This window comes from Misgurnus anguillicaudatus, chromosome 23 (assembly GCF_027580225.2).
Source record: "Misgurnus anguillicaudatus chromosome 23, ASM2758022v2, whole genome shotgun sequence".
Lineage (NCBI taxonomy): Eukaryota > Metazoa > Chordata > Actinopteri > Cypriniformes > Cobitidae > Misgurnus > Misgurnus anguillicaudatus.
The window spans coordinates 8,693,200-8,714,667 of NC_073359.2; the positions used below are offsets into that span (position 1 = coordinate 8,693,200).

General features: G+C 41.3%; 1 protein-coding gene across 6 annotated transcripts in view; it reads left to right on the top strand.

Moving 5' to 3' along the window:
• LOC129453090 (sialoadhesin-like) overlaps window positions 1–21,261 on the top strand; it is a 205,332-nt gene extending 184,071 nt beyond the window's left edge. For 4 of the 6 annotated variants that reach the window (XM_073862009.1, XM_073862010.1, XM_073862006.1 and 1 more), the window contains exons 8-9: window positions 20,826–20,880; window positions 20,977–21,261. In XM_073862009.1, the coding sequence (XP_073718110.1) occupies window positions 20,826–20,880; window positions 20,977–21,159 (238 nt within the window). In that variant the 3' untranslated portion in view covers window positions 21,160–21,261. Of the gene's footprint in view, window positions 1–15,741; window positions 15,797–15,888; window positions 16,234–20,825; window positions 20,881–20,976 lie in introns of those variants that run through there. The other 2 variants (XM_073862008.1, XM_073862005.1) reach the window with 2 other exon arrangements.
• The last annotated feature ends 207 nt before the right edge of the window (window positions 21,262–21,468 follow it).

Sequence of the window (21,468 nt, forward strand, 5' to 3'; positions counted from 1 at the left end):
AAGTCTCTTGGAGCGAAGCTCTAAACCCCACAGGAAGTCGGCCATTTTGATTTTTCACTGTGATTTCTGTGCAAATTTGGTCATTTCCAGCCTTCGTACTTTAACGAACTCCTCCTAGAGATTTAATCCGATCATCATCATATTTGGTCAATCTCATCTAAAGGCCTTTGCGATGCTAAATTGCGGAGCTTTTGACTTTTCGTTGGAGGGTGTGTCCGTGGCGGCCTGACAAAGTTCAGCGTTTTCGCCATGAAACAGGAAGTGGTTCTAACTCAGGCGTACAATGTCCGATCTGACCCACGCTTCACACGTTTGATAAGGGTCTTGGCCTGAACACATTTCAATGCCAATATTCAGCTTCAGTCATAGCGCCACCTAGAGGCAGCAGGAAATGCCATGTTTCACGCTGTGATTTACTGCTCTTAGAGATTTAATCACATCATTATCATATTTGGTCAGACTGATCTTAAGCCCTTTGTGATAATAAATTGCGAAGATCTTGACTTTTCGTTGAAGGGCGTGTCCGTGGCGGCCTGGCAAAGTTTGATGTTTCGCCATGAAACAGGAAGCTGTTGTAATTCAGACATACATTGTTCGATCTGCTCCAGACTTCACACGTTTGATAAGGGTCCCGGCCTGAACACCTTAATATAACAATAATCAGGTACAGTCATAGCGCCACCTCCTGCACACAGGCGGTGTGGCACATACATTTTTCTTTGAATATCCACCTATATTTACCCACTTTAATTCATATCCCCCTGGTACACTGCTTTACTAATGCCATAGGGTAGCGGTGCACATGCGTGCGAGGGCCCTTCCATCGCTGCTTGCAGCTTTAATTAGGGCCCGAGCACCGAGGAGCAGGCCAGAATGGCCTGCACCGAAAGGTGCGAAGCCCTATTGTTTTTGCTCGGATTATTATTTTTATTATTATTATTATTATTTTTTTTATTTTTTTTTTACGTTTCGGGGCAATTTGGGGGCCTTAACATACTCAAAAACTCTTGAAATTTTGCACAGATATCAGAGTCGTCGGCCATCAGGTCTGGGCAAAGGCTGGAACACGGGCGTGGCAGGGGGGCTCTGGAGCGCCCCCTGTAATGCAAAAACAAACATTGGGGCACAGATCGGACAAACATGTACGCACATGTACGAGAGTTGGTACACATATAGAACTCATCGACCCGAACAACTTTCGCCCTTAAACCTATTACCTCCGCCCAACAGGAAGTCGGCCATTTTTGATTGTTTCAAAAACGCATGTGATGAACTTTTAAATACTCCTCCTAGGGGATTTATGCGATTGACACCAAACGCGGTGAACATGATGTCGAGACATTGTACTTGCTAAATTGCGAAGGGATTTTTGATATCTCGAACGGTTCTGCCATGGCGAAGCAACAAAGTCACGGCGAAATCAGAGAAACAGGAAGTGTATAATATCTAAGGCAAAAAATGTCTTATTGTAATGATACGCAGGACGTTTGTTCGTCTGAAGATTCCGAACGCATCGATGTGCCTATTGTGGGTCTCGGGTATAGCGCCACCACCAAGCGCCAGGAAGTGTGTCAGTCACAAAGGTGGATTTTTTTGACAGTTCCAAGCGATGTTCTTTTAAAAACTCCTTCTAGGATTTTCATGCGATTGACACCAAAAGTGGTCAACATGATGCCGAGGCATAGTAGATGATAAATTGCGAAGGGATTTTTGATATCTCCAACGCTTTTCCCATGGCAACGCGTCAAATTTTACTTTTATTTCAGGCATATTTAGGGCTCTTGGCATGCTTAGATTAACCTAAAACTTGGCACACACATTAGAGTTGTCGGCTGTTAAGTGTGCACAAAAAGGTCAGATAAAGGCGTGTCTCTTAAGTGGCTCACTAGCGCCCCCGTTTGTCTAAAATGTGTTTTTTTTTACCTACAGTCCCCAAATGGGTCAGTAACAACATTAAATAGCCCACTGATATTTACCCACTTGATGCACTTGCCCCCCGTGCATCGTTTCCTCCGAGGCATCGTATAGCGGTAAAATAACGTGCGAGGGCCCGCCATTGCTGCTTGCAGCTATATTTATTTTTATTTTTTTATTTTTTTTTATTTTTTTCAACACTTTTGGACATTTTGGGGGCCTTAACATACTCGAAAACTCTTGAAATTTGGCACAGACATCAGAGTCGTCCGTGATCGCCGAAAGCCAAAGGCTGGAACACGGGCGTGACACAGGGGCTCTGTAGCGCCCCCTGTAATGCAAAAACAAACAGGAGTGCACAGATCGGGCAAACATGTACGCACATTTACGAAAGTTGGTACACATATAGATCTCATCGACCCGAACAACTTTCGCCCTCTAACATTTTAGCTCCGCCCAACAGGAAGTCCGCCATTTTGGATTGTTTAAAAAATGCATGCGGTGAACTTTTGAATACTCCTCCTAGGGGATTCATGCAAATGACACCAAATGTGGTGATCATGATGTCAAGACATTGGACTTGCTAAATTGCGAAGGGATTTTTGATATCTCGAACGGTTCTGCCATGGCGAAGCGGCAAAGTCATGGCGAAATCAGAGAAACAGGAAGTGTCTAATATCTAAGGCAAAAAATGTCTTATAGTGATGACACGCGGGGTGTTTGTTCGTCTGAAGATTCCGATCGCATTGATGTGCCTATTGTAAGTCTCGGGTATAGCGCCACCACCAGGCGCCAGGAAGTGTTGCAGTCACAAAGGTTAATTTTTTGACAGTTCCATGTGATGTTCTTTTAAATACTCTTCCTAGAATGTTTATGCGATTGACACCAAAAGTGGTCAACATGATGCCAAGACATAGTAGATGATAAATTGCGAAGGGATTTTTGATATCTCGAACGTTGTTCCCATGACAACGCGTCAAACTTTACTTTCATTTTAAAGGCATATTTAAGCCCTTCAGTTGCATGCAGTGAACCTTTAAATACTCCTTCTAGGATATTCATGCGATTGACACCAAACGTGGTCAACATGATGCAGAGACATTGGAGATGATAAATAGTGAAGGGATTTTTGATATCTCAAACGCTGTTCCCATGGCAACGCGTCAAACTTTTTACTTTCATTTTAAAGGCTTATATAAGCCTGACAGTCGCATGCAATGTTCTTTTTAATACTCCTTCTAGGGAAATAATGCGATTCACACCAGAAGTTGTCAACATGATGCTGAGACATTGTAGACGCTAAATTGCGAAGGAATTTTTGACATCTCTAACGCTGTTCCCATGGCAACGTGTCAAACTTTACTTTTATGTCAGGCATATTTAAGGCTCTTGGTGTGCTTAGATTGACTTTAAATTTGGCACACACATCGGATTTGTCGGCTGTTAAGTGTTGACAAAAACGTCAGATAAAGGCGTGTCTATTTAGTGGCTCACTAGTGCCCCCGTTTGTCTAAAATGTGGGGTTTCTTTTACCTACAGTACCTAAATGGGTCAGTAGCAGAATGATATTTACCCACTTGATGCACTTGCCCACCGTGCATCGTTTTCTCGGAGGCACCGTGTAGCGGTAAACAAACGTGCGAGGCCCCGCCATCGCTGCTTGCAGCTATATTTCTTTTTATTATTAGGGCCCGAGCACCGAGGAGCAGGCCAGAATGGCCTGCACCGAAAGGTGCGAAGCCCTATTGTTTTTGCTCGGATTATTCTTTTTATTAGGGCCCGAGCACCGAGGAGCAGGCCAGAATGGCCTGCACCGAAAGGTGCGAAGCCCTATTGGTTTTGCTCGAATTTATTATTTTTTTTTTTTTATTTTTATTTTTTTTAACACTTTTGGGCATTTTGGGGGCCTTAACATACTCGAAAACTCTTGAAATTTGGCACAGACGTCAGAGTCGTCCGTCATTGCGCACGGGCAAAGGCTGGAACACGGGCGTGGCACGGGGGCTCTGTAGCGCCCCCTGTAATGCAAAAAAAAACATTGATGCACAGATCGTGCAAACATGTACGCACATGTACGAGAGTTGGTACGCATATAGATCTCATCGACCCGAACAACTTTCGCCCTCTAACATTTAAGCTCCGCCCAACAGGAAGTCAGCTATTTTGGATCGTTTAAAAAATGCATGCGTTGAACTTTTGAATACTCCTCCTAGAGGAATCATGCGATTGACACCAAACATGGTGATCATGATGTCGAGACATTGGACTTGCTAAATTGCGAAGGGATTTTTGATATCTCGAACGGTTCTGCCATGGCGAGCCGACAAAGTTGTGGCGAAATCAGAGAAACAGGAAGTGTCTAATATCTAAGGCAAAAAATGTCTTATTGTAATGACACGCGGGGTGTTTGTTCGTCTGAAGATTCCGATCGCATCGATGTGCCTATTGTAAGTCTCGGGTATAGCGCCACCACCAGGCGCCAGGAAGTGTTGCAGTCACAAAGCTGGATTTTTTTGAAAGTTCCATGCAATGTTCTTTTAAATACTCCTTCTAGGATTTTCATACGATTGACACCAAAAGTGGTCACCATGATGCCGAGACATTGTAGATGATAAATTGCGAAGGGATTTTTGATATCTCAAACGGTATTCCCATGGCAATGCGTCAAACTTTACTTTCATTTTAAAGGCATATTTAAGCCTTTCAGTTTTATACAGTTAACTTTTAAATACTCCTTCTAGGATTTTCATGCGATTGACACGAGAAGTGGTCAACATGATGCCGAGACACTGTAGATGATAAATTGCGAAGGGATTTTTGATATCTCAAACGCTGTTCCCATGGCAACCTGTCAAACTTTACTTTCATTTTAAAGGCATATTTAAGCCTTTCAGTTGCATACAGTTAACTTTTAAATACTCCTTCTAGGATTTTCATGCGATTGACACGCGAAGTGGTCAACATGATGCCGAGACATTGTAGATGATAAATTGCGAAGGGATTTTTGATATCTCAAACGCTGTTCCCATGGCAATGCATCAAACTTTACTTTCATTTTTACACATATTTAAGGCTGACAGTTACATGCTGTGAACCTTTAAATACTCCTCGTATGGGATTCATGCGATTGACACCAGAAGTGGTCAACATGATGCCGAGACATTGTAGATGATAAATTGCGAAGGAATTTTAGACATCTCGAACGCTGTTCCCATGGCAACGCGTCAAACTTTACTTTAATTTCAGGCATGTTTAAGGCTCTTGGCGTGCTTAGTTGAACTTTAAATTTGGCACACGCATCCAGAGATGTATAAAGTACTAGAGACCCAGACTTGAGTAAAAGTACAAGTGCTCTATCAAAAAAGTGAGCACACCACTTAAGTGGAAGTACTGAAGTATTAAACATGTTTTGTACTTAAGTATTGCAAGTAGTTTATTTTAAAATATACTACTCAAGTACTGAAAGTAAAAGTACAAGTATTGTGTAATGTAGTTATTAAAGAAAACAGTCAAAAGTTTGAATATAATATTGTTTATATTATTTCAAATGTTTAAGCTAAAGGACACTCACAATTGCTTTGGCTGTAGCAGGAGTACAAGGACAGTAATGTTCAGATTAATTTAACTAATATGGCAATAGAAAATTCAGAATTAATAAAATATTAGTCGATGTAATGGTAATAGGTAAAGGTACAAGATGTTTCAATGTATTTAGGTTTCCTTCTTTCGCACACACTCGCCCTTTCTCGCGAATTCTCTCTCTCTATCGGTCTCTCTCGTGCACTTTGGTTCTCTCTTCACTTCACATTTGTCCACAACCGCGGCTCATATTTGTGAGTGAGAGGGAGGGAGGGGTCCGCTCTTCACTATCTCCTATTGGTTTAGACCACAATCTGTGTGTGTTTCTAATGTGTATCACCGCTCCGGCAGTGATAATGTAGGTTTGGAATGATTCGTAACATTTGAGTGTAACGAGTAACTATGCAGCACATAAAAAATGTATTGGAGTAAAAGTATTAAACTCATCGAAAATATGTACTGAAGTAAAAGTGGAAGTAGGAGAAAAAAATAATACTTCAGTAGAGTACAGATACTGCATATTAGTACTTAAGTACAGTAGTGAAGTAGTTTTACTTCGTTACTATACATCTCTGCACACATCAGAGTTTTCGGCTGTTAAGTGTTGACAAAAAGGTCAGACATAGGCATGTCTCTTAAGTGGCTCACTAGTGCACCTGTTTGTCTAAAATGTGGGGTTTCTTTTACCTACAGTCCCCAAATGGCTCAGAAACAACATTAAATAGCCCACTGATATTTTACCCACTTGATGCCCTTGCCCACCGTGCATCGTTTTCTCGGACGCACCGTGTAGCGGTAAAAAAACGTGCGAGGGCCCGCCATTGCTGCTTGCAGCTATATTTATTATTTATTTATTTTTATTTTTTTTCAACACTTTTGGACATTTTGGGGGCCTTAACATACTCGAAAACTCTTGAAATTTGGCACAGACATCAGAGTCGTCCGTGATCGCCGAAAGCCAAAGGCTGGGACACGGGCGTGGCACGGGGGCTCTGTAGCGCCCCCTGTAATGCAAAAACAAACAGGAGTGCACAGATCGGGCAAACATGTACGCATATTTACGAAAGTTGGTACGCATATAGATCTCATCGACCCGAACAACTTTCGCCCTCTAACATTTTAGCTCCGCCCAACAGGAAGTCCGCCATTTTGGATTGTTTAAAAAATGCATGCGGTGAACTTTTGAATACTCCTCCTAGGGGATTCATGCAAATGACACCAAATGTGGTGATCATGATGTCAAGACATTGGACTTGCTAAATTGCGAAGGGATTTTTGATATCTCGAACGGTGTTGCCATGGCGAAGCGGCAAAGTCATGGTGAAATCAGAGAAACAGGAAGTGTCTAATATCTAAGGCAAAAAATGTCTTATAGTGATGACACGCGGGGTGTTTGTTCGTCTGAAGATTCCGATCGCATCGATGTGCCTATTGTAAGTCTCGGGTATAGCGCCACCACCAGGCGCCAGGAAGTGTTGCAGTCACAAAGGTTGATTTTTTTGACAGTTCCATGTGATGTTCTTTTAAATACTCGTCCTAGAATGTTTATGCGATTGACACCAAAAGTGGTCAACATGATGCCAAGACATAGTAGATGATAAATTGCGAAGGGATTTTTGATATCTCAAACGTTGTTCCCATGACAACGCGTCAAACTTTACTTTCATTTTAAAGGCATATTTAAGCCCATGCAGTGAACTTTTCAATACTCCTTCTAGGATATTCATGCGATTGACACCAAACGTGGTCAACATGATGCCGAGACATTGGAGATGATAAAAAAGTGAAGGGATTTTTGATATCTCAAACGCTGTTCCCATGGCAACGCGTCAAACTTTTTACTTTCATTTTAAAGGCTTATTTAAGCCTGACAGTCGCATGCAATGTTCTTTTTAATACTCCTTCTAGGGAAATAATGCAATTCACACCAGAAGTTGTCAACATGATGCTGAGACATTGTAGACGCTAAATTGCGAAGGAATTTTTGACATCTCTAACGCTGTTCCCATGGCAACGTGTCAAACTTTACTTTTATGTCAGGCATATTTAAGGCTCTTGGTGTGCTTAGATTAACTTTAAATTTGGCACACACATCAGATTTGTCGGCTGTTAAGTGTTGACAAAAACGTCAGATAAAGGCGTGTCTATTTAGTGGCTCACTAGCGCCCCCGTTTGTCTAAAATGTGGGGTTTCTTTTACCTACAGTACCTAAATGGGTCAGTAGCAGCATGATATTTACCCACTTGATGCACTTGCCCACCGTGCATCGTTTTCTCGGAGGCACCGTGTAGCGGTAAACAAACGTGCGAGGGCCCGCCATCGCTGCTTGCAGCTATATTTAGGGCCCGAGCACCGAGGAGCAGGCCAGAATGGCCTGCACCGTGGGTGCAAAGCCCTATTGTTTTTGCTCCGTTTATTATTATTTTTCTTCTTCTTCTTCTTCTTCTTCTTCTTCTTCTTCTTCTTCTTCTTCTCCGAAATGGATCGCATTTTTGAGGGCATAAACATACCCGAAAACTCATGAAAATTTGCACACGCGTCAGAAGTGGCGAAAATTTACATGTAGTATAGGCGGCAGAAGTGGGCGTGTAAAAATGGCTCGATAGCGCCACCTGCAAAATTTCAAGAGAACATCCCCCCCACTACGAAAAACTTACAGATACGAAATTTGGTAGGGTCATCTATCACCCCAAGACCTTCAAAAAAGTCTCTTGGAGCTAAGCTCTAAACCCCACAGGAAGTCGGCCATTTTGAATTATCTCTGTCATTTTTTGACATTTCGAAGCGTCGTACTTTAACGAACTCCTCCTAGAGATTTAATCTGATCATCATCATATTTGGTCAGTCTCATCTAAAGACCTTTGCGATGCTAAATTGCGGAGCTTTTGACTTTTCGTTGGAGGGCGTGTCCGTGGCAACCTGGCAAAATGTGATGTTTCGCCATGAAACAGGAAGCTGATGTAATTCAGGCATACATTGTCCGATCTGCCCCTGACTTCACACGTTTGATAAGGGTCCAGGCCTGAACACATCAACATGGCATAACTCAGTAACACTTATAGCGCCACCTAGAGGCAGCCGGAAATACCATGTTTTACGCTGTGACTTACTGCTCTTAGATATTTAACCATATTAACATTATATTTCACCAGTGTAATCTCAAGACCTTGTGTGATGATAAAAAGCAACGACCTTGACTTTTCATTAAAGGGCGTGTCCGTGGCGGCCTCACAAAGTATCGCTAAATTAATCGCATTTTTGACAGCCTAAACAAGCTCAAAAAGTCATAAAACATTGCACACACGTCAGAAGTGGCGAAAATGTACATGTGGCATAGGCGCCAGAAGTGGGCATGTAGAAATGGCTCGATAGCACCACCTGCAAAATTTCAAGAGAACAGCCCCGCCGCTACGAAAAACCTACAGATACTAAATTTGGTAGGGTCATCTATCACCCCAAGACCTACAAAAAAAGTCTCTTGGAGCGAAGCTCTAAACCCCACAGAAAGTCTGCCATTTTGAATTTTTGCTGTGATTTCTGTGCAAATTTTGTCATTTCCAGGCTTTGTACTTTAACGAACTCCTCCTAGAGATTTTATCAGACCGTCATCATATTTGGTCAATCTCATCTAAAGGCCTTTGTGATGTTATATTGCGGAGCTTTTGACTTTTCGTTGGAGGGTGTGTCCGTGGAGGCCTGACAAAGTTCAGCGTTTTTGCCATGAAACAGGAAGTTGTTATAACTCAGTCATACAATGTCCAATCTGCCCCACACTTCACATGTTTGATAAGAGTCTTGACCTGAACACATTTAAATGCCAATATTCAGCTTCAGTCATAGCGCCACCTAGAGGTAGCAGGAAATGCCTTGTTTTACACTGTGATTTACTGTTCTCAGAGATTTAATCAAATCATTATCATATCTGGTCAGACTGATCTTAAGCCCTTTGCGATGATAAATTGCGAAGATCTTGACTTTTCATTAAATGGCGTGTCCGTGGCAGCCTGGCAAAGTGTGATGTTTCACCATGAAACAGGAAGCTGTTGTAATTCAGGCATACATTGTCCGATCTGCCCCTGACTTCACACGTTTGATAAGGGTCCAGGCCTGAACACATCAACATGGCATAACTCAGTAACACTTATAGCGCCACCTAGAGGCAGCCGGAAATACCATGTTTTACGCTGTGACTTACTGCTCTTAGATATTTAACCATATTAACATTATATTTCACCAGTGTAATCTCAAGACCTTGTGTGATGATAAAAAGCAACGACCTTGACTTTTCATTAAAGGGCGTGTCCGTGGCGGCATCGCAAAGTATCGCTAAATTAATCGCATTTTTGACAGCCTAAACAAGCTCAAAAAGTCATAAAACATTGCACACACGTCAGAAGTGGCGAAAATGTACATGTGGCATAGGCGCCAGAAGTGTGCATGTAGAAATGGCTCGATAGGGCCACCTGCAAAATTTCAAGAGAACAGCCCCGCCGCTATGAAAAACCTACAGATACTAAATTTGGTAGGGTCATCTATCACCCCAAGACCTACAAAAAAGTCTCTTGGAGCGAAGCTCTAAACCCCACAGAAAGTCTGCCATTTTGAATTTTTGCTGTGATTTCTGTGCAAATTTTGTCATTTCCAGGCTTTGTACTTTAACGAACTCCTCCTAGAGATTTTATCAGACCGTCATCATATTTGGTCAATCTCATCTAAAGGCCTTTGCGATGTTATATTGCGGAGCTTTTGACTTTTCGTTGGAGGGTGTGTCCGTGGAGGCCTGACAAAGTTCAGCGTTTTTGCCATGAAACAGGAAGTTGTTATAACTCAGTCATACAATGTCCAATCTGCCCCACACTTCACATGTTTGATAAGAGTCTTGACCTGAACACATTTAAATGCCAATATTCAGCTTCAGTCATAGCGCCACCTAGAGGTAGCAGGAAATGCCTTGTTTTACACTGTGATTTACTGTTCTCAGAGATTTAATCAAATCATTATCATATCTGGTCAGACTGATCTTAAGCCCTTTGCGATGATAAATTGCGAAGATCTTGACTTTTTGTTGAAGGGCGTGTCCGTGGCAGCCTGGCAAAGTGTGATATTTTGCCATGAAACAGGAAGCTGTTGTAATTCAGGCATACATTATCCGATCTGCCCCCGACTTCACAAGTTTGATAAGGGTCCCGGCCTAAAACACGTCAATATAACAATAATCAGGTACAGTTATAGCGCCACCTGCTGCACACAGGCGGTGTGGCACATTTTTTGTCCTTTGAATTTCCACCTATATTTACCCACTTTAATTCATATCCCCCTGGTTCACTGCTTAACTAATGCCATAGGGTGGCGGTGCACATCCGTGCGAGGGCCCTTCCATCGCTGCTTGCAGCTTTAATTATTATTATTATTATTTTTTTTCAACACTTTTGGACATTTTGGGGGCCTTAACATACTCGAAAACTCTTGAAATTTGGCACAGACATCAGAGTCGTCCGTGATCGCCGAAAGCCAAAGGCTGGAACACGGGCGTGGCACGGGGGCTCTGTAGCGCCCCCTGTAATGCAAAAACAAACAGGAGTGCACAGATCGGGCAAACATGTACGCATATTTACGAAAGTTGGTACGCATATAGATCTCATCGACCCGAACAACTTTCGCCCTCTAACATTTTAGCTCCGCCCAACAGGAAGTCCGCCATTTTGGATTGTTTAAAAAATGCATGCGGTGAACTTTTGAATACTCCTCCTAGGGGATTCATGCAAATGACACCAAATGTGGTGATCATGATGTCAAGACATTGGACTTGCTAAATTGCGAAGGGATTTTTGATATCTCGAACGGTGTTGCCATGGCGAAGCGGCAAAGTCATGGTGAAATCAGAGAAACAGGAAGTGTCTAATATCTAAGGCAAAAAATGTCTTATAGTGATGACACGCGGGGTGTTTGTTCGTCTGAAGATTCCGATCGCATCGATGTGCCTATTGTAAGTCTCGGGTATAGCGCCACCACCAGGCGCCAGGAAGTGTTGCAGTCACAAAGGTTGATTTTTTTGACAGTTCCATGTGATGTTCTTTTAAATACTCGTCCTAGAATGTTTATGCGATTGACACCAAAAGTGGTCAACATGATGCCAAGACATAGTAGATGATAAATTGCGAAGGGATTTTTGATATCTCAAACGTTGTTCCCATGACAACGCGTCAAACTTTACTTTCATTTTAAAGGCATATTTAAGCCCATGCAGTGAACTTTTCAATACTCCTTCTAGGATATTCATGCGATTGACACCAAACGTGGTCAACATGATGCCGAGACATTGGAGATGATAAAAAAGTGAAGGGATTTTTGATATCTCAAACGCTGTTCCCATGGCAACGCGTCAAACTTTTTACTTTCATTTTAAAGGCTTATTTAAGCCTGACAGTCGCATGCAATGTTCTTTTTAATACTCCTTCTAGGGAAATAATGCAATTCACACCAGAAGTTGTCAACATGATGCTGAGACATTGTAGACGCTAAATTGCGAAGGAATTTTTGACATCTCTAACGCTGTTCCCATGGCAACGTGTCAAACTTTACTTTTATGTCAGGCATATTTAAGGCTCTTGGTGTGCTTAGATTAACTTTAAATTTGGCACACACATCAGATTTGTCGGCTGTTAAGTGTTGACAAAAACGTCAGATAAAGGCATGTCTATTTAGTGGCTAACTAGCGCCCCCGTTTGTCTAAAATGTGGGGTTTCTTTTACCTACAGTACCTAAATGGGTCAGTAGTAGCATGATATTTACCCACTTGATGCACTTGCCCACCGTGCATCGTTTTCTCGGAGGCACCGTGTAGCGGTAAACAAACGTGCGAGGGCCCGCCATCGCTGCTTGCAGCTATATTTAGGGCCCGAGCACCGAGGAGCAGGCCAGAATGGCCTGCACCGAAAGGTGCGAAGCCCTATTGTTTTTGCTCGAATTTATTTATTTATTTATTTTTTTATTATTATTATTATTATTTTTATTTTTTTTAACACTTTTGGGCATTTTGGGTGCCTAAACATACTCGAAAACTCTTGAAATTTGGCACAGACGTCAAAGTCGTCCGTCATTGCGAACGGGCAAAGGCTGGAACACGGGCGTGGCAAAGGAGCTCTGTAGCGCCCCCTGTAATGCAAAATAAAACATTGGTGCACAGATCGGGCAAACATGTACGCACATGTACAAAAGTTGGTACGCATATAGATCTCATCGACCCGAACAACTTTCACACTCAAACCTATTAGCTCCGCCCAACAGGAAGTCGGCCATTTTGGATTGTTTCAAAAACGCATGCGGTGAACTTTTAAATACTCCTCCTTGGGGATTCATGGGATTGACACCAAACGTGGTGATCATGATGTCAAGACATTGGACTTGCTAAATTGCGAAGGGATTTTTGATATCTCGAACGGTCCTGCCATGGCGAGGCGACAAAGTTGTGGCGAAATCAGAGAAACAGGAAGTGTCTAATATCTAAGGCAAAAAATGTCTTATTGTGATGTTAAGTGGGGCATTTGTTCGTCTGAAGATTCCGATCGCATCGATGTGCCTATTGTGAGTCTCAGGTATAGCGCCACCAATAGGCGCCAGGAAGTGTGTCAGTCATGAACTTTTAAATACTTCTCCTAGGGAATTCATACGATTGACACCAAACGTGGTGAACATGATGCTGAGACATTGGACTTGCTAAATTGCGAAGGGATTTTTGATATCTCGAACGGTGTTGCCATGGCGAGGTGACAAATTCATGGCGAATTCAGAGAAACAGGAAGTGTCTAATATCTAAAGCATAAAATGTCTTATTGGGATGAAACGCAGTGTGTATGTTCGGCCAAGGATTCCGAAGGCATCGATGGGCCTATTGTGAGTCTCGGGTATAGCGCCACCAACAGGCACCAGGAAGTGTGGCAGTCACAAAAGGGGGATTTTTTGACAGTTGCATGCGGTGTACTTTTAAATACTCTTCCTAGGATTTTCATGCGATTGACACCAAAAGTGGTCAACATGATGCTGAGACATTGTAGATGATAAATTGCGAAGGGATTTTTGATATCTTGAACGCTGTTCCCATGGCAACGTGTCAAACTTTACTCTCATTTAAAAGGCATATTTAAGCCTTACAGTTGCATGCAGTGAACTTTTAAATACTCCTCCAATGATTTTCATGCAATTGACACCAAAAGTGCTCAACATGATGCGGTTCCCATGGCAACGCCCCAAACTTTACTTTTATTTCAGGCATATTTAGGGCTCTTGGCATGCTTAGATTAACCTAAAAGTTGGCACACACATGAGAGTTGTCGGCTGTTAAGTGTGGACAAAAAGGTCAGACATAGGCGTGTCTCTTAAGTGGCTCACTAGCGCCCCCGTTTGTCTAAAATGTGTTTTTTTTTACCTACAGTCCCCAAATGGGTCAGTAACGACATAAAATAGTCCACTGATATTTACCCACTTGATGCACATGCCCACCGTGCATCGTTTTCTCGGAGGCACCGTATAGCGGTAAAAAAACGTGCGAGGGCCCGCCATCGCTGCTTGCAGCTATATTTTTTATTATTTTTTTTTTTATTATTTTTTTTTATTTTTTTTTCAACACTTTTGGGAATTTTGAGTGCCTTTACATACTCGAAAACTCTTGAAATTTGGCACAGACGTCAGAGTCGTCCGTCATCGCAGAAAACCAAAGGCTGGAACACGGGCGTGGCAGGGGGGCTCTGTAGCGCCCCCTGTAATGAAAAAAAAAACATTGGTGCACAGATCGGACAAACATGTACGCACATGTACGAAAGCTGGTACGCATATAGATCTCATTGACCCGAACAACTTTCGTACTCTAACATATTAGCTCCGCCCAACAGGAAGTCGGCCATTTTGGATTGTTTAAAAAATGCATGCGGTGAACTTTTAAATACTCCTCCTAGTGGATTAATGGGATTGACACCAAACGTGGTGATCATGAAGCTGAGACATTGTACTTGCTAAATTGCGAAGGGATTTTTGATATCTCGAACGGTTTTGTCATGGCGAGGCGACAAATTCATGGTGAAATCAGAGAAACAGGAAGTGTCTAATATCTAAGGCAAAAAATGTCTTATTGTGATGACACGCGGGGTGTTTGTTCGTCTGAAGATTCCGATCGCATCGATGTGCCTATTGTGACTCCCGGGTATAGCGCCACCACCAGGCGCCAGGAAGTGTGACAGTCACAAAGGTGGATTTTTTTGACAGGCGCATGCGATGTTCTTTTAAATACTCCTCCTAGAATGTTTATGCGATTGACACCAAAAGTGGTCAACATGATGCGAAGACATTGTAGATGATAAATTGCGAAGGGATTTTTGATATCTCGAACATTGTTCCCATGGCAACGTGTCAAACTTTACTTTCATTTTAAAGGCATATTTAAGCCCTTCAGTTGCATCCAGTGAACTTTTCAATACTCCTTCAAGAATATTCATGCGATTGACACCAAACATGATGACCATGATGCCGAGACATTGTAGATGATAAATTGCGAAGGGAATTTTGATATCTCAAACGGTGTTCCCATGGCAACGTGTCAAACTTTGCTTTCATTTTCCGGCATATTTAAGGCTTACAGTTACATGCAGTGAACTTTTCAATACTCCTTCTAGGACATTCATGCGATTGACACGAGAAGTGGTCAACATGATGCCGAGACATTGGAGATGATAAAATGCGAAGGGATTTTTGACATTTCGAACGCTGTCGCCATGGCAACGGATCAAAGTTTACTATTATTTCAGGAATATTTAAGCCTCTTGGCATGCTTAGATTAACTTCAAATTTGGCACACACATCAGAGTTGTCAACTGTTAAGTGTTGACAAACAGGTCAGACATAGGCGTGTCTCTTAAGTCGCTCACTAGCACCCCCGTTTGTCCAAAATGTGGGGTTTCTTTTACCTACAGTCCCAAATGGGTCAGTAACAACATAAATAGTCCACTGATATTTACCCATTTGATGCACTTGCCCACCGTGCATTGTTTTCTCGGAGGCACCGTGTAGCGGTAAAAATACGTGCGAGGGCCCGCCATCGCTGCTTGCAGCTATATTTCATCTTAAGTTTTTAAACAAAGAAAAATTATGACATAAAATGAAGAAAACATATGTCTTGATCTCTAGAATTGTGATTTATGACACTGATCATGTTAACTCTTTAAAACTGATGCATAATTTAATCTGTTTCTTTATAAGGATGAGAACCTGTATCTTGTCTAGAAATAACAAGGATGCAAAGGAGGAGGCACAGGTGATAATGTCTGATAAAAGATTTGATTTGCCACACATATATTTAAAATTTTTCTTGTTTGTAATCTTAACTGAACTTTATTTTATCTTCAGTATGACTCAGTGCACATTGATGCAGCGCCGTCTGAACACACACAGAAAGAAGATTGCAAAAATGAGGATATTCATTATAGCAGCGTTAATTTTGTAAATTCAAAAACAAAGCAGAAATCTTCAAAAACCACAAACACCACAGAAAATGAAGATATTCAGTACGCCACTGTAATGTTTAGTTAACAGACCAAGTTGATTTCATTGCATAACTATGTCATTCCTATTATGTTGCTGTGTTGTATCATTAATCCTGAACATGTATGTTGTAAAGAAGAAGAAATAAAATAACAAACAGACCAACTGAGTCTTTTAGTTTTTATATCTAACAGCTATGATGTTATCTATTCTATATATTTCCTAATGTAGCCCTTAAATAGTGAAAATAATTTACTTTAGCAGATGATGCATACAGTATTAAAATGTTCAGTCTTTCTTTTAGATGCTATACTGTAATTTAGACGCAGTCTCTAATATCTTCGTTTGGCTTGTGTGTATAGTGCGCTGTGATAAATGGATGAGATAGGCTTATACACTATAGATTATTTGCTAAAAAGGAAAAATATGATTTTTTTTTACTTGGCAAGGCGTCTTCTTTAAGAAGAAAATGCATTTACAAAGCAAAAGTATTGAACTCACTGAGATCATAATGACTTTAAGAAATGTGTTTTATATTTACTATATAATAGTTAACACTTTACCTGAAGGGGTGTTTATAAGACATCAAATACACAAAATCATTTTCTTTTTAGCAACGTCATAAAACCACTGGGAGTCTTATCAACAGAGGAGTGCTACACAAATGAAACAATATTAAAAAAATATATGTGCACATCCAAAAAGAAAACTTTAGGCCGCTATCAATCAAACAGATTATGTAACTGAAAATAAGCAATTTCTTGTGCAAATATTTTTCTGAATGTTTTTAAAAAACTAACCCACAAATTAGCTAAAGCCTCTACTGAATGTTTAATTTATTTTTACACCTGATCACTTGATGCATTTTCTTTGATCGGATAGCTATCCGGAATTAACCAGGTGTAAATGCCCTCCAAAACATTTCCAAGACGGATTTAAATCTGATCGCTTAAACCACTTCAGGAGGTGGTCTGGGACGCATTTCAGACTAAATGCTTTTCTCCTCCCAAACTTAAGCACGTCACTCGCAAGTTAGCCGGAAGAGAGCCAAACAAACAAAGACGACATGCTTATTGCTTTATGGAGCTACGACAGTGAGTAAAAAAGCTTTCTAGAACCTGCATGCAGTGAACTTTTAAATACTCCTCCAATGATTTTCATGCAATTGACACCAAAAGTGCTCAACATGATGCGGTTCCCATGGCAACGCCCCAAACTTTACTTTTATTTCAGGCATATTTAGGGCTCTTGGCATGCTTAGATTAACCTAAAAGTTGGCACACACATGAGAGTTGTCGGCTGTTAAGTGTGGACAAAAAGGTCAGACATAGGCGTGTCTCTTAAGTGGCTCACTAGCGCCCCCGTTTGTCTAAAATGTGGTTTTTTTTACCTACAGTCCCCAAATGGGTCAGTAACGACATAAAATAGTCCACTGATATTTACCCACTTGATGCACATGCCCACCGTGCATCGTTTTCTCGGAGGCACCGTATAGCGGTAAAAAAACGTGCGAGGGCCCGCCATCGCTGCTTGCAGCTATATTTAGGGCCCGAGCACCGAGGAGCAGGCCAGAATGGCCTGCACCGAAAGGTGCGAAGCCCTATTGTTTTTGCTCGAATTTTTTATTTTTTTTTTTATTTTTTTTTTATTTTTTTTTTTTTTTAACACTTTTGGGCATTTTGGGTGCCTTAACATACTCGAAAACTCTTGAAATTTGGCACAGACGTTAGAGTCGTTCGTCATTGCGAACAGACAAAGGCTGGAACACGGGCGTGGCACGGGGGCTCTGTAGCGCCCCCTGTAATGCAAAAACAAACAGTAGTGCACAGATCGGGCAAACATGTACGCACATTTACGAAAGTTGGTACACATATAGATCTCATCGACCCGAACAACTTTCGCCCTCTAACATTTTAGCTCCGCCCAACAGGAAGTCCGCCATTTTGGATTGTTTAAAAAATGCATGCGGTGAACTTTTAAATACTCCTCCTAGAGGATGAATGCGATTGACACCAAAAGTGGTGAACATGATGTCGAGACATTGGACTTGCTAAATTGCGAAGGGATTTTTGATATCTCGAACGGTTCCGCCATGGCGAGGCGACGAATTCATGGCGAATTCAGAGAAACAGGAAGTGTCTAATATCTGAGGCAAAAAATATCTTATTGTGATGCCATGCGGGATGTTTGTTCGTCTAAAGATTCCGATCCCATCGATGTGCCTATTGTGACTCCCGGGTATAGCGCCACCACCAGGCGCCAGGAAGTGTGTCAGTCACAAAGGTGATTTTTTTCACAGTTCCATGCGATGTTCTTTTAAATACTCTTCTAGGATTTTCATGCGATTGTTAACAAAAGTGGTCAACATGATGCCGAGACATTGTAGATGATGAATTGCGAAGGGATTTTTGATATCTCAAACGCTGTTCCCATGGCAACCTGTCAAACTTTACTTTCGTTTTTAAGGCATATTTAAACCTTACATCTGCATGGGGTAAACTTTTAAATACTCCTCCTGAGGAAATAATGTGATTGACTCCAGAAGTGGTCAACATAATGGTGAGACATTGTAGATGATAAATTACGAAAAGATTTTTGATATCTTAAACGCTGTTCCCATGGCAACGCGTCAAACTTTGCTTTCACTTTCCAGCATATTTAAGGCTGACTGTTACATGCTGTGAACCTTTAAATACTCCTCGTATGGGATTCATGCGATTGACACAAGAAGTGGTCAACATGATGCCGAGACATTGTAGATGATAAATTGCGAAGGAATTTTTGACATCTCGAACGCTGTTCCCATGGCAATGCGTCAAACTTTACTTTTATTTCAGGCTTATTTAAGGCTCTTGGCGTGCTTAGATTAACTTTAAATTTGGCACACACATCAGAGTTGTCGGCTGTAAAGTGTTGACAAAAACGTCAGATAAAGGCGTGTCTATTTAGTGGCTCACTAGCGCCCCCGTTTATCTAAAATGTTGGGTTTCATTTACCTACAGTCCCTTAATGGGTAGTCCACTGATATTTACCCACTTGATGCACATGCCCACCGTGCATCGTTTTCTTGGAGGCACCGTGTAGCGGTAAACAAACGTGCGAGGGCCCGCCATCGCTGCTTGCAGCTATATTTTTTATTATTTTTTTTTTATTATTTTTTTTTATTTTTTTTTTCAACACTTTTGGGAATTTTGAGTGCCTTTACATACTCGAAAACTCTTGAAATTTGGCACAGACGTCAGAGTCGTCCGTCATCGCAGAAAACCAAAGGCTGGAACACGGGCGTGGCAGGGGGGCTCTGTAGCGCCCCCTGTAATGAAAAAAAAAACATTGGTGCACAGATCGGACAAACATGTACGCACATGTACGAAAGCTGGTACGCATATAGATCTCATTGACCCGAACAACTTTCGTACTCTAACATATTAGCTCCGCCCAACAGGAAGTCGGCCATTTTGGATTGTTTAAAAAATGCATGCGGTGAACTTTTAAATACTCCTCCTAGTGGATTAATGGGATTGACACCAAACGTGGTGATCATGAAGCTGAAACATTGTACTTGCTAAATTGCGAAGGGATTTTTGATATCTCGAACGGTTTTGTCATGGCGAGGCGACAAATTCATGGTGAAATCAGAGAAACAGGAAGTGTCTAATATCTAAGGCAAAAAATGTCTTATTGTGATGACACGCGGGGTGTTTGTTCGTCTGAAGATTCCGATCGCATCGATGTGCCTATTGTGACTCCCGGGTATAGCGCCACCACCAGGCGCCAGGAAGTGTGACAGTCACAAAGGTGGATTTTTTTGACAGGCGCATGCGATGTTCTTTTAAATACTCCTCCTAGAATGTTTATGCGATTGACACCAAAAGTGGTCAACATGATGCGAAGACATTGTAGATGATAAATTGCGAAGGGATTTTTGATATCTCGAACATTGTTCCCATGGCAACGTGTCAAACTTTACTTTCATTTTAAAGGCATATTTAAGCCCTTCAGTTGCATCCAGTGAACTTTTCAATACTCCTTCAAGAATATTCAGGCGATTGACACCAAACATGATGACCATGATGCCGAGACATTGTAGATGATAAATTGCGAAGGGAATTTTGATATCTCAAACGGTGTTCCCATGGCAACGTGTCAAACTTTGCTTTCATTTTCCGGCATATTTAAGGCTTACAGTTACATGCAGTGAACTTTTCAATACTCCTTCTAGGACATTCATGCGATTGACACGAGAAGTGGTCAACATGATGCCGAGACATTGGAGATGATAAAATGCGAAGGGATTTTTGACATTTCGAACGCTGTCGCCATGGCAACGGATCAAAGTTTACTATTATTTCAGGAATATTTAAGCCTCTTGGCATGCTTAGATTAACTTCAAATTTGGCACACACATCAGAGTTGTCAACTGTTAAGTGTTGACAAACAGGTCAGACATAGGCGTGTCTCTTAAGTCGCTCACTAGCACCCCCGTTTGTCCAAAATGTGGGGTTTCTTTTACCTACAGTCCCAAATGGGTCAGTAACAACATAAATAGTCCACTGATATTTACCCATTTGATGCACTTGCCCACCGTGCATTGTTTTCTCGGAGGCACCGTGTAGCGGTAAAAATACGTGCGAGGGCCCGCCATCGCTGCTTGCAGCTATATTTCAGCTTAAGTTTTTAAACAAAGAAAAATTATGACATAAAATGAAGAAAACATATGTCTTGATCTCTAGAATTGTGATTTATGACACTGATCATGTTAACTCTTTAAAACTGATGCATAATTTAATCTGTTTCTTTATAAGGATGAGAAGCTGTATCTTGTCTAGAAATAACAAGGATGCAAAGGAGGAGGCACAGGTGATAATGTCTGATAAAAGATTTGATTTGACACACATATATTTAAAAATGTTTCTTGTTTGTAATCTTAACTGATTAACTTTATTTTATCTTTAGTATGATTCAGTGCACATTGATGCAGCGCCGTCTGAACAGACACAGAAAGAAGATTGCAAAAATGAGGATATTCATTATAGCAGCGTTAATTTTGTAAATTCAAAAACAAAGCAGACATCTTCAGACACCACAAACACCACAGAAAATGAAGATATTCAGTACGCCACTGTAATGTTTAGTTAACAGAATGTTGTAATTATTGCATAACTTTGTCATTGCTATTATGTTGCTGTGTTGTAGCATTAATCCTGAACATGTATGTTGCAAAGAAGAAAAAATTAACAAACAGACCAACTGAGTCTTTTAGTTTTTATATCTAACAGCTATGATGTTATCTATTCTATATATTTCCTAATGTAGCCCTTAAATAGTGAAAATAATTTACTTTAGCAGATGATGCATACAGTATTAAAATGTTCAGTCTTTCTTTTAGATGCTATACTGTAATTTAGACGCAGTCTCTAATATCTTCGTTTGGCTTGTGTGTATAGT